This window comes from Neovison vison, chromosome X (genome assembly GCF_020171115.1).
Source record: "Neovison vison isolate M4711 chromosome X, ASM_NN_V1, whole genome shotgun sequence".
In the NCBI taxonomy this organism is placed as follows: Eukaryota; Metazoa; Chordata; class Mammalia; order Carnivora; family Mustelidae; genus Neogale; species Neogale vison.
In genome coordinates this window covers 96,045,038-96,058,296 of record NC_058105.1, presented here as the reverse complement: position 1 = coordinate 96,058,296, position 13,259 = coordinate 96,045,038, and the positions used below count along the sequence as shown (strand labels likewise).

General features: G+C 44.7%; 1 protein-coding gene across 1 annotated transcript; it reads left to right on the top strand.

The window, feature by feature from the left end:
• The first annotated feature begins 11,356 nt into the window (after positions 1–11,356).
• On the top strand, positions 11,357–11,908 carry MPC1L (mitochondrial pyruvate carrier 1 like). Its single transcript, XM_044235574.1, has one exon. It carries the CDS (start codon positions 11,357–11,359, stop codon positions 11,906–11,908), a length of 552 nt encoding a protein of 183 aa, XP_044091509.1.
• The last annotated feature ends 1,351 nt before the right edge of the window (positions 11,909–13,259 follow it).

Here is a 13,259-nt window from a genome sequence, read left to right as displayed (position 1 = left end):
GCTCTCTTTCTCTCTCTCTCTCAAATAAATAAAATCTTTAAAACAAAATGAATAATGCTGCCAAAAACACCATAAAAGAGTCAAAATACAAATGATAAGGAGAAAGTATTTGCAAACTACATCACAGATAAAGATACTAATATCTCTAATAAAGAGCTTTCCAAATTGGGGGGAGCCCAAAATTCCTATTTAGAAATGAGGCAAAGACATGAACAGACAATTCCCCTAAAAAGGTATTAAAATGGGGGTGCCTGGGTGGCTCAGTCAGTGAAGCATCTGCCTTCAGCTCAGGTCACAATGTCAGGATCCTGGGACTGAGCCCGTCCTGGGCTCCCCACACAGTGGGGAGTCTGCTTTTCCCTCCTCTTCTGCCCCTCCCCCTGCTAGTGTTCTGTTTCTCAATATATAAAATCTTAAAAAAACAGATATTAAGATGACCTTTAAGCATACAAAAAGAAATTCACTCATAATAAGAGTGCAAAACTGTATTGAGAACAACTAGGATGGCTATAAAAAAAAAGATAGGTAGTAACAAGGGTTGGCAAGGCTGTGGAGGAAGGAACCTTTGTGCACTGCTGGCGGGACTGTAAAGAACAGCAGACTCTTTGGAAGACAGTCTAGAAACTCTTCGAAATATTAAACAGAGTTACCATACGACCAGCAAGTCCGCTCCTAGGTATCCAGCCAAGAGATATGAAAACATACATCCACACAAAAACTGGTACACAAATGTCCACAGTGGCATTATTCACAACAGCCCAACGTGCAAACAAGCCAAATACCCATCCATGGATGAGTGGACAAATGAAACGTGGCCCCTGCATGCAGAGGACCAGTATTTTGGCAGGAACGGGAACGGAGTAGTACTACAGGTTGAAGCACGATGAACCTTGAAGTCAATAAGCTAAGTGAAGGAAGCCAGACATAAAAGTCACATTATTTCTTCCATTCATCTAAAATGTCCACAACAGGCAACTCCTTAGAATCAGAAAGTAGTTTAGAGGTTGCCAAGGGCTTTAGGGAAGGAAGAATGAAGGGACTACTAATGGGTATAGGGTTTCTTGTTGGGGTGATAAAAATGTTCTAGAATCGACTGTGGTGATAGAGGCACAGCTCTGTGAATATACTGAGAAGCACTGAACTGTGCACCCCAAATGGATCAATTGCACAGCATGTGGATTACGCCTCAATACTGCTGTTATACATAACTTTCTATATGTATACATGTAAGTATATGTATGTACACATACATATATTTTAAAAAACCGGCCATGAGATACCACTTCTCAACTATCACATCAGCAAACATTCTGAAGCTTGACCATACATTCTGTTGACAAGGCTGTGGAGTAAGAGACACTCCTGTGCATTGTGCAAATGCAAAATGGAAGGCAAATTCGGTAATATCTGACAAGATTGTATTTGTGTTTACCCTCTGAGCCAGCAGTAACATTTCTAGGGTCTTATTTTTGTTCAAAAAAATTTTTTTAAGTGGGGCACCTGGGTGGCTCAGTCGGTTAAGCGTCTGCCTTTGGCTCAAGTCATGATCCCGGGGGGCCCTGGGATTGAGGCCCGCATCGGGCTCCCTGCTTGGCAGGGAACCTTCTTCTCCTTCTCCCTGATGCTCCCCTGCTTGCAGTCTGTCAAATAAAATTTTTTAAGTTTATGTATGTATGTAATGTATGTATGTAATCTCTGTACCCAACATGGGGCTTGAACCCTGTGATCAAGAGTTCCACACTCTTCTGAGCCAGCCAGCCACTCCTCTAGGGCCTTACTCTTAAAATACACCTATAGCAAGAAAATACACATGCGCAAGGATCCTCATTATTACTCGTATTTGCAAAATAGAAACTAACTGTCTAAATGAAGGATACTGAATAAATAAACGATGCCACACCCACATGACGGAGTACTATGTAGCAGGGAACAAATAAAAAGAAGGTGGAAGATCCCTATGGGGCGATACGGGGTTAGTTTCCAAGACACATCATAAAGCGAAAAAGAATACAGTCTGTTCCCATTTGTGTAAGAAAGGGGAAATAAGTAAATATGCATGCATCTCCTTATTTTTGCAAAAGGAAACATAGGAAGGATGAACCACAAAACAATGTAGCTACCTAAAATGTGTGTGTGTATGTGCGCGCACGCGCGCGCACTATGTGCGCATGCGTGGCAGGGTGGACGGCATGGAATACATCTGGGACAGAACAGCCTTTGCCAGGTGTATCTTTTTGTGTCATTTAATGCCAGGGTCAGAAAAGACAGCTTCAAAGGGCTCCCACAGTCCAAATACAGACCAACTGGAGCATCAAAATTAAGACGACAGTGAAGGATTCCGACCCACAGAATAAAACGGGAATCCACAAGACCGTATGAACAATAGGTAAGTACACAGATGGGGGGAGACAGGAGGCTCTTCCCGACAGCAGTGCTGACGTAGATAATGCAAGGACTGTAAGCACTGGAAAAGCCTCACCTTTTATCCATCACAGTAAGTACTGATTTGGACGAGAACCATCCACGGACCGTTTATTAGCTGCAAGGGGCAAAGCTGGAACTCCGCAGTGGAGAAACCGGACAAAGCTCTGACCAGGTACCCAAACGCCCACGACACCTCGGGCAGACAGGCCCGCGCTCGTGGATGGGATGCTCTGAGGATGCAGACCGTTGATGGTGCTGCGGCTGAGAAAGTATAACCTGAATCTGTGAGGAAACATCAGGCAGGCCCCAACTGAGGACCAATTCTACAAAATACCTGGCCTGAGCTCTTCAAAAATGGCCAAGTCATAAAAAGTAGAGAAAGGCTGGGGAACTGTTCCAGAGGAAATGCCCTGCGTGATACTGGATGGGACCTTGCACTGAAGGAAAGAATGCTGTAAAGGACATTATTGGGACAGGTGACAAAACTGAAATCAGGCCTAAAATGACAAAATGTATTGTAAACAATGTTGCATCAAAGATTATTGTGGTTATGTGAGAGAACCTCTTTCTCCTTCTCTCAAATGGTTTGGATAAAATACACAGTAATGTGTGTTCAGACACAGATATATATAACACACACAGGTATACACATGCGTGTGTGCACACACACACCCCTAAAAAGAAAATGATAAAACTCAGAGAAGTTTTATTTATTTTTTAAAGTTTTTTTTTTTTTTTTTTTTTTACAGACAGATATCACAAGTAGGCAGAGAGGCAGGCAGTGGGGGTGGGGGTGCGCAGGCTCCCCACTGAGCAGAGAGCCTGATGCGGGTCTCAATACCAGGACCCTGGGATCATGACCTGAGCCGAAGGCAGAGGCTTTAACCCACTGAGCCACCCAGGCGCCCCAAACTCAGCAAAGTTTTAAATTGGTGGGGTGCCATACTGTGTCAGCATGGCTGAGCCAGAACCCAGTTTTCCAGAAGCCTCCTCCCCTTACAGTTCCATGGCAGAGATCTGGCACTCAGAAGTAACACGGGACTCTGAAGGCATTCAGGGTTAGGGACGCAGAGTTGCTGGCAGATTCCAGCTTATTCTAGGCTCTGCTCTGTGGCCAGCTCTTCTTCCTCACAATGCCCCGCTCTCCGTAGGCCCATCGCCAGATTCCTGGCTGTAGCACCCCAGAGGCAACAGCTCCCCGGGCCTGTCTGCCAGCCTCCTTTTCAGCGCCCTAGACCCTCCTTTGGTAGCTGAACGGGCCTGGCTCCTCACGATAACTGGTCGGTGATCTCTCTCCTTCCAGGTCCCCCCTTTCAGACACCGTCACTTCCCCAGCTCCTTCCATGGCTCTGTTCCGTCTAGTCCCTATAATAAATCTCTTCTCGCTCACAGCGCCCCCGCCTCCCTGACGGAATCCATTGGTGAATCTGAGTAAAAAGGGTCTACGTATTCTTACAACTTTTCGGTCAATGTGAAATACTTTCCAAACAAGTTTTCACCATTCAAAATTCTGTTTCTGTAGAATTTAAAATACTGGATGATCCATTCACTCAAAGGTTAAAAAAAGGGGAGGTTCATTTCATTTCTGGGGCAAAGACTACTAAGTCTGAGAAGGCGGCACTGCGCTAGCTCTGATGGCAGGAGCCTCCAGTGGGGCCCTGGCAGGAGATGGCTCTGTAGCCTCCTGCTCTGCTCACTAGCGGCCTGATCAGAGGACACGTGACGAAGGCAGAACCCCCACAAAACCAGCAGTTTGTTGGGGGCCGGACCCAACATACCCCTCCTGCCTCTTGATTGGACCCGGACCAGCCACGACACGCTTTATAGCTAGAGAAAGTGAGATCGACACACTTAACTGACACCCTCCCAGCCACGGAAAGATGCACCTGCCCAGCTTTTAGCCACGGTATTCACAGGAGGGAAAAAGAGCACACATAAAGGCAAAAGATGAGAATCCGGGCCACAGACGGCTCTAAAATTATTTTCAGCAGTAACTGAATATATCCACCTGTTGTTTTATTCATCCAGCTTCTCCTGAGGCACTCTGCTATTTATTCCCTTCGGTAGAATTTAAGAGCAAATACTCCAAGGATATCAGCATAGATGTGGCCCCCCCCCCAAAAAAAATCTTTTTCATTAAATATCCAAGTCCTAAATGTTCAGTTTTCACAGCTGTAATTCATGAATAGGCATATGTTTTGTAAATGTTGGCCAGCATTCCAGGGCAACTTTAATGAAGTACATTTTTTACTTTTCTTTTAAACCAGAAGATACGAAATGCCTGGGTGGCTCAGTCAGTTAAACGTCTGCCTTTGGTTCAGGTCATAATCCCAGGGTCCTCGGATCGTGCCCCGCATCGGGCTTCCTGCTCAGTGAAGAGTCTGCTTCTTCCTCTGCCTGCTACTCCCCCGGCTTGTGCTCTCTCTCACATGCACTCTCTCTCAAATAAATTCTTTAAAAAAAAATTTTTTTTAAAGAGGTGCCTGGGTGGCTCAGTCAGGTAAGCATCTGCCTTTGCCTCAGGTCATGATCTCAGGATCCTGGGATCAAGCCCTATGTCGAGCTCCCTGCTCACTGGGGAGGCTGCTTCTCCCTCACCTCCCTGGTTGTGCTCTCTGTCACTATCTTTGTCTGTCTCTCTCTCTCTCTCTAATAAATAAATAAAGCCTTTAAAAAAAAAAAAGGAAGACATAAAATCATTTAAAAAATACAATGTTGCCAGGGTGCCTGGGTGGTTCAGTCCCTCAAGCATCAGACTCTTGGTTTCAGGTCAGGTCATGATCTGGGGATCCTGGGATGAAGCCCCAGGTTGGGTTCCATGCTCAGCGGGGAGTCTGGTTCAGGGTTCTCGCCCCCTCTGTTTCTACCCTCCACACCACCCTGCTCATTCGCCTGCATGCATGCACGTGCACGCTCTCTCAAATTAATAAATCTTTAAAAAATAAAAAAATTAAAAAAATAGAAAACAATGTTGCTATCACTAAAGTAATACTTAATTTAGGCAAGAATCAACAATGATGCTAAAATTAGTAGGTTAAATATTTGATGAGAAAAGAGATATTTACATAGTCTCAAAATATCTCCCCCACAAACTACCTATATTACAAAGGGGAAAACAGAGTTTACAGTGGGGAAACCCAGCAAATACTGCCTTGCTATCACCAGACACACAGACATCACATGCCTGCTAATGTGATTGCTGCACTGGGGACACAACACTCTTGTGGGGTTCCTGCCCAAAATGAACCCTGAGGACAGTCACGAAGAAACATCAAATGAACCCAATGAGAGACATTCTATCAAATAGCGGGCCTGCACTCTCCTAAAATGTCAAGGTCATGAACCACAAACAAAGGCAGAGGAAGGCAGAACTGTTCTAGATGGAAGGAGATAAAAGAGACATCATGATTAAATGCAGTGGGTTATCCCTGTCTGGATCCCGGACTACAAAAAGAGAACTGTGATACAGGACATTATGGGGACAATGAACAAAATGTGAAGAGGGACTGCAGATTACGGTATTACGCTGTTAAACGTCTTGATTCTGATGGATGTACTGTGGTAATGTAACAGATAGTCATGAGGGACACCTGGGTGACTCAGCTGGTTAAGGGTCTGCCTTCAGCTCCGGTCCTGATCCCAGGGTCCTGGGATTGAGCCCCTACATCAGGCTTCCCGCTCAGTGGGGAGTCTGCTTCTCCCTCTCCCTCTGCCCTACCCCCTGACACATGCTCACTCTCTCTCTCATCCCTCACTCTAAAAAAAAAAAAAAAAAAAAAAAAAAAAGTCATGAGCCTCCATGTACTTAGGAAATGCACACTGATGTTCTTAAGAAATACCCTTCAAGGGCGCCTGGGTGGCTCAGTGGGTTAAGCCGCTGCCTTCGGCTCAGGTCATGATCTCAGGGTCCTGGGATCGAGTCCCGCATCGGGCTCTCTGCTCAGCAGGGAGCCTGCTTCCCTCTCTCTCTCTCTCTGCCTGCCTCTCCATCTACTTGTGATTTCTCTCTGTCAAATAAATAAATAAAATCTTTAAAAAAAAAAAAAAAAAGAAATACCCTTCAAGGAAGAGAAAACTTTACAGAAAATATTGCACAATGTTGAGAGTTAGTAAATCTGAGTGAAGGATATGTGGGGTTGTTTTTTTTTTTTTTGACACTTCTTGCTTTGTTATACATGTTTGAAACTGTTTTAACTTTTCTATGAGCTCGAAATTACTTCACAATGGGAAGTTAAGAAGAGCAGTTAAAATAAAAAGGTATGCTCTCTACAATCTACTGCATGGGAACTCACTGAAGGGTCCTGTTGGGCTAGAGCTGTTAATGTCAGGCAGGATCTCACAGGACCCTGTGTGCTGCGATCTTGGGTAGGAGTGGGGGCTGGGCAGAGATCTGAATCCATCTTTGTATTTAGGTGTCTTCTCCCCTCTGAGCTTACTACGTTCATGTTAATGTCTCTAGGCTGAGTCACACAGCAGACTCGGACCGCTTTATGTAAAAGAAATACCACCTCCAATAATATTAATAGTAAAGAGATATTATTTAATGAAAAACCTTCAGTTGTTTAGTCTCCTCCATTAAAAGGCAGTGAAATACACAGCGAGGCTAATTTACCTGTAGGGAAGGATAGTCACGGGCCAGCATTAGTGTCATAGCACCCAGCCGGGCTTATGTATTAACTTGCTTCAGGTTAGCACACTCCCGGCTTGCTGACCTAAGGCCTCTGATAGTCACAGAACTAATTTACTTCCTCTGAGATTTGCAAACCACTGGCCTTGGGGAGTGTAGGACCAGAACTTTCCCAGGCTACAAAGGCCAACAAGTCTGTCTGAGGCTGCCTCAGCTTTCTGATGAGCTAAAACATCTTTTGGCAAAATGTTTTTTTCTCTTTTTAAGGTCACATAAATGACTTTACTGACCATCCTCTGTGCATCTGCAGCCCCTGCCTTCCTTTGCAGAAAGAACAGAATATTCTTGCACAACCCCCAAAGTACCAAGGAACCAGACCTTCTTGCACCATCCCTTCCCCGCCCCCACTTCCCTACCCCGTGGGGCACCAAGGAACTTCTAGAACTTCCTGCACAACCCCCGAGCACTGAGAGAACTCTGTAGCCGGCCTCATGGAGTCTGAACGTAATAAAAAAATGCCACAGACCACTGCACTCCCTTAACTGATTAAATCTCTTTAAAAATCTCTGGGCCAGGAGCGCCTGGGTGGCTCAGTGGGTTAAGCCTCTGCCTTCAGCTCAGGTCATGATCTCAGGGTTCTGGGATCGAGTCCCGCATCGGGCTCTCTCCATGGGAGAGGTCCTGGGATCAAGTTCCGCATGCAGGCTCCCTGCAGCCTGCTTCCTCCTCCTCTTTCTCTCTGCCTCTCTGCCCACTTGTGATCTCTGTCAAATAAATAAAGTCTTAAAAAAAAAAATGTGGGAAATAAAAAATTTCCTATACTTCTAAAAAAAAAAAAAAAAAAAATCTCTGGACCAGGCAGAAACCTCAGAGTTGGCTTTTGGACAAGGCTCTGCCTTCTCCGCAGGGGGCCGGCCACCTGAATAAAGTTCATATTCCTTTCCAGTCAATAGTCATCTCTTGAGTACTGGCCTTTCAGGCAGCGGGCAGTCGAGCTTGGGTTCGGTAATATTACTTATGTTCTCTAATCCTAAAACTCTTTGGTCACCATCTTTGCCTCAGTCAGGTAGGATTCTTGATAGCTTTGCTCATTCCTAGCCCTGTGTGCTTCCTCTCTTCAAGTGCTGGCCAAGCTCCATGACAATGCCGTACACTTCGATGGGGCCGTTCGTTGCAACTCTAACCACCAACAAATATCTAGAAGGCACAAACATTATACGAAGACTGTATTCAGCCTGCTTGTACTGGCCTGGAACCAACCAGGAAAGTCACAAATTGTCTGTACCTCCATTCCCCTAGCTGTAAAACGCCCCACTGAAAGGCAGACCTTGTCACGTTCAATTTGGACCATGTCCAGTCAGCACATGCAAAAGGCTCATGGGGAGAAGGAATAGTTTCTTTGGTGATATTTTCCCTGGTCTGGGGGAACTTAACAACTTAGTTGGAAAGACAGAAACACATCAGATGTTAAAGTGATATGTGCATGGGGCCCATGGTGGCTCTGTTGGTTGGGCGTCTGCCTTTTGCTCAGGTTGTGATCTCAGGGTCCTGGGACTGAGCCCTGCATAGTACTCTCTGCTCAGCGTCTCCCTCTCTGCTGCCACTCCTCCTGCTTGCGCTGTCTCTGTCAAAGAAACGAAAAAAAAAAAAAAAAAGACACAATAAAAAAATAAATTAAAAAAAGAAAAGAGAAGAAAATAAAATAAATAAATAAAACAAAAAATCAAATTTAAAAAATAAAATAAAAATAACCAAAAATAAAAAATAAAATAAATAAAGTGATGTGTACAGAGGACTAATGGGAGAAATAAGAAACCTTAATCCTGGTCTACTGCAAATTCACTGTGTCACCCTGGCAAATGATGATGTCTTAAGGCTTCATGCCTAATTTGTAACATGAGGGGGTTGGAGTGGATGACAATGAAGAGGGTAGAAATGTACTGAGCACTTATATACCAAGCCCTACAGTAAGCACTGAACAAGGATTAATACAGTGAAATCTCCTGCTATGAGGTAGAAACCACTATTTCTATTTTACAGATAATACATGAGATCCTTTCAACTCCAACAGAATTATATGATTTCAAGTTAAGTAATATGGTAAACTACATTCTCCAAAGGTGGCCACAATATTTCCCATCCCATGTGATCTTCTTAAAGTATGAATCTGATACTCCTGCCTTGGAGAGGTGGGTCTATGTCTTCTCTCACTGAACTGGGGTGGGCTTGTGACTGGAGAAAGCAATGTTATGTGACTTCTGAGGCTAGATCACAAAAGCCAACCTCTCTGATACTGGTTTCCTATTGCAGCACAACAGATTACCCACAAACTTAATGGCTTATACCCACTTATTAACTTGGTCCATAGGTCAGAATTATAGGCACAGCATGGCTGGGTTCTCTGTTCATAGTCTCACAAGGATGAATTAAAGGTGTTGTCTGAACTGAGTTCTCAGAGGGTGTAGGGGGAAATCTGCTTACAAGCTCCCAACATTGTTGGCAGAATTCAGTTCTTTGTGGTTGTAAGACTTGAGGTCTGCCTGTTCTTGCTGGCTGTCAGTGGGGGCTGCACTCAGCTCCTAAAGGCTACCCAAATTCCTTGCTAACATGGCCACCTCCACCCTCAAAGCCAGCTGTAGATAATCTCCCTCACATCTAATCCCTCTCACACTTCAAATCTCTGACATCATCAGTCCCTGGCTTCTAGAATTGACCCAGATTGAAATGGCTCAAGCGAATGTGCAAATGTGTGAGTAAAATAAAGGACTGTTGTCAGCCACTAAGTTCTAGGGTGATCTATTACATAGCAATAGGTAATCAAAGTGAAATCAAGTGAGAAGATCTACAAGTACTGAAATTTTTTTTTTGCAGATAGGAGTGGTAACCTACCTTTCTTTTAGGACACTGGGGGATCGAGCATCTGACATTATAGGTCTAAAATGTCTTTCAATTCACGGTTGCTGATTTATTGATTCAAACTTACACTGAACTAATTTACACTAGTATACCAGTCATCTCTATTTGGAAGCCCAGCATTTTAAAAAGGTTATCTAAAAATTATGCTGTTTTCCTTTTGAGCAATGGTTACACCATATATCCTAAGCTACAGCTGAGAAATACTTGGGATGTAAATAAAGATAATGAATGTACTAATTTTTAAAGATACCACGGTCTTGTTCATAAATCACTAAAGTATTAGTTACCTCAATGTATACTTAATTACTTTTCAAATTTTCAGTTAGAAAAAATAGAAAACACATGGAAAATAATCATCAGTTTTGTCATTAAGAATTTGGAGTAGAATTTCCATAAACTCTCAGAGAGAGTTTGGATTATTTGTTGATTACAGAGGGGAGAAACCTGGCAGACAAAGCCTTAACAAAATGAAACAAACAACAACAACAACAACAAAATCAAACTTAATATCACCAATGATAGAAAAAGTAACATCAGGTGCCTTCCACTGTGATGCACTAAGGACACACCATCACATGTGTAGTATTCTTGCCCCCAAATATTTGCTTATGAGAAAACATATAAATCCAAATTAAGGATATTCTGAAAAACCACTGACTTTTCGCAAAAATGTCAATGTCATAAAAAGAAAAAATGCTGGGAACTCCTCTACACTAAGGAAGATTAATCTAAAAGAGGTAATTAAATGTGAATCTTGACTGGATCTCCCCTCTCCCAACAAAAAAGAAAAGAAACAGCCACAAAACTCTAAATTTTAAGTATGCACTGCATATTAAATAGTACTGTACAAAAAAGTATCTGAGTGGATTATTGTACTGTGATTAAGTAGGGAAATGTCCTTGTTAAGAGCCAGATGCGGAAATGTTTAGGGGGGAAACGTCACTCTAGATGCAACACTCAGGCAAATTGTGTAAGGATTAAATTTGTGCACCTGGTTGAACGATACTGTATCACATCTAGTCCACACTGCCCACAGACCGGACAGAACAATCAAAGCTTCCCTTTGGATACGGAGGAGAAGCACACAGCTGGACACTCACCTCCCTGGGTGGCGCACGGAGCCCTGGGAGTTTTACGGTGGTCTCAGCAAAAGGGCGAGCGGAGGATGAGGCTGCCAGAGAAACAGAAATACACGCACACAGGACAGGGTACACGCGCTGCACACTTTATGGCCGTGCTGCTCAGGCATGACGGTGAGGCCACGCCTCTTGCCCCTAAAGGCGTATCTGACAGCAGCACGTGTCTGCCCAATGCACTTTACGGCAGTCATGGGAATGTGCGGGGGCGTGGCTATACCTCCCGCGCCACAAGCACGCACGACAGCCGCACATGCTGTGTGGAGCACTTTATGACAACCACGCAAAGGCGCGAGGTCACAGGTCCCGGTTGTGCGGAGTAGGCTCTGCATCCTACGTCATCGTGGGTTGGCTGTTATTTCGTTGGTGCTCTCATGCCTTGGAGATCATGGCGATGGTGGCGGCACTGTGGCGGAGTGCGAGGGACTGTATGAAGACCAAGGAGTTCCGGAACTACCTGGCCAGCACTCAATTCTGGGGTCCCGTGGCCAACTATGGCCTTCCGCTGGCTGCCTTAAAGGACATGAACGCATCACCTGAAATCATCAGTGGCCGTATGACAGTCGCTCTTATCTTCTACTTGATGGCCTTCATGCATTTCACCTACCGTGTACAGCCTCGAAACCTGCTGCTGTTCGTGTGCCATAGCACCAATGTGGCGCAGAGTGTGCAGCTGAGCCGCCACCTGAATTACTACTATGGTGGAGGCGCGTCGGAGGCTGTTGGTACCACAGCTGCCATCACCCCCGATCCCACCAGCTGTCCTGTACCTGTTAGCGACCTTGACAATGATGACTCCTGCTAGGCAGCCGCCAGCCCCAACCCATGGTCCCAGAAGCGTGGTGGAGAGGGCCCGATTGAAACTTTGCAGCTTGCAAACACTGAACTGTTCTCCCTAAAGAGACCAGTGAAGTTTAGTTTTTACTCTAATAAAATTGCGAGTCTGACTGAAACATGCAGTTTGGTTAATAAAGAAGAGAAAATAGAGCAGAACTGAAGGTGTTGAGTGTTGTTTATTTCGTGATCTGGAAATACAATGTTCTTAGGTGGGGGTAGATTCGCTGGTCTTCCTCTTCGCTGGACCTGCACCTTGAGGGTTAGTTTTTACAGGGGAGGAGGAATGAATGATAGCGTTCCTGAGATGGTGTTTTGTTTCTTGTTTCGGGGTGTCCAGGTCAAATAATGGTTGGTAGCATACATGATTTTTAAAACTTGGTACAGGCGCCTGCGTGGCTTAAGTCGTTAAGCGTTTGCCATCAGCTGAGGTCATGATCCCAGGGTCTAGGGATTGAGCCCCACATTGGGCTCCCTGCTCGTGGAGAAGTCTGTTTCTCCCTCTCCCACCTCCCCTGCTTGTGTTCCCTCTCTTGCTGGGTCTCTCTCTGTCAAATAAATAAATAAAATCTTAAAAAAAAAAAAAAAAACTTGGTACAGGCATTAATCTCTTTACAGCAAAAACAAGTCGGGGGCTATTGCTACTGAGGGAAATAGTTCGAAGTGGGTTTAAATGAATTCAGTGAAATCCAATTTAGGCCTTTAAAAAGTACCTATTAAGAGAACCTAGAATCTCTTGGTGATTGGATAGCAATTAAAGAATCTATGGTGGAAACAGGATAAACAAACCTGAGTTTAGTTGCTGTCAACCCTGGATTCTAGGTAAATAGAAAATAAAAATGACAAAATCACAATCGTTTCCTCTTCTTGCCTAAAAATGGGGGAAAGGGCAGTCAGTAAAAATGATAAGACTATTGCCCTGTGGCTAGCTAGGGTTGGGGACGAGGGTCAACGGCATTAGCTCACAGTATCCCCTTAGGACTCATGGGTGCTAAGGACTTGTCTTAAACCAGGTTACATGACATGGGGAAAGAAAAGGGTGGGGCTGTGAGTGTAAGGCCACTGTCTCTGCAGCAGAGGCTGCCTTTTAGGATTTGATGCCAAATCTGCCTCTGGAGATGCAGGAAGTTCCAGAGGGTTCTACGGGGTAAAGAGTGCTTAAACCCTACTTTTGTTAAAGATTTCGAATGCAGGGGCGCCTGGGTGGCTCAGTCGGTTAAGTGGCTGCCTTCGGCCCACTCAGGTCATGATCCCAGGGTTCTGGGATTAAGCCCTACATCGGGCTCCCTGCTCAGTGGAAAGCCTGCTTCTCCCTCTCCCTC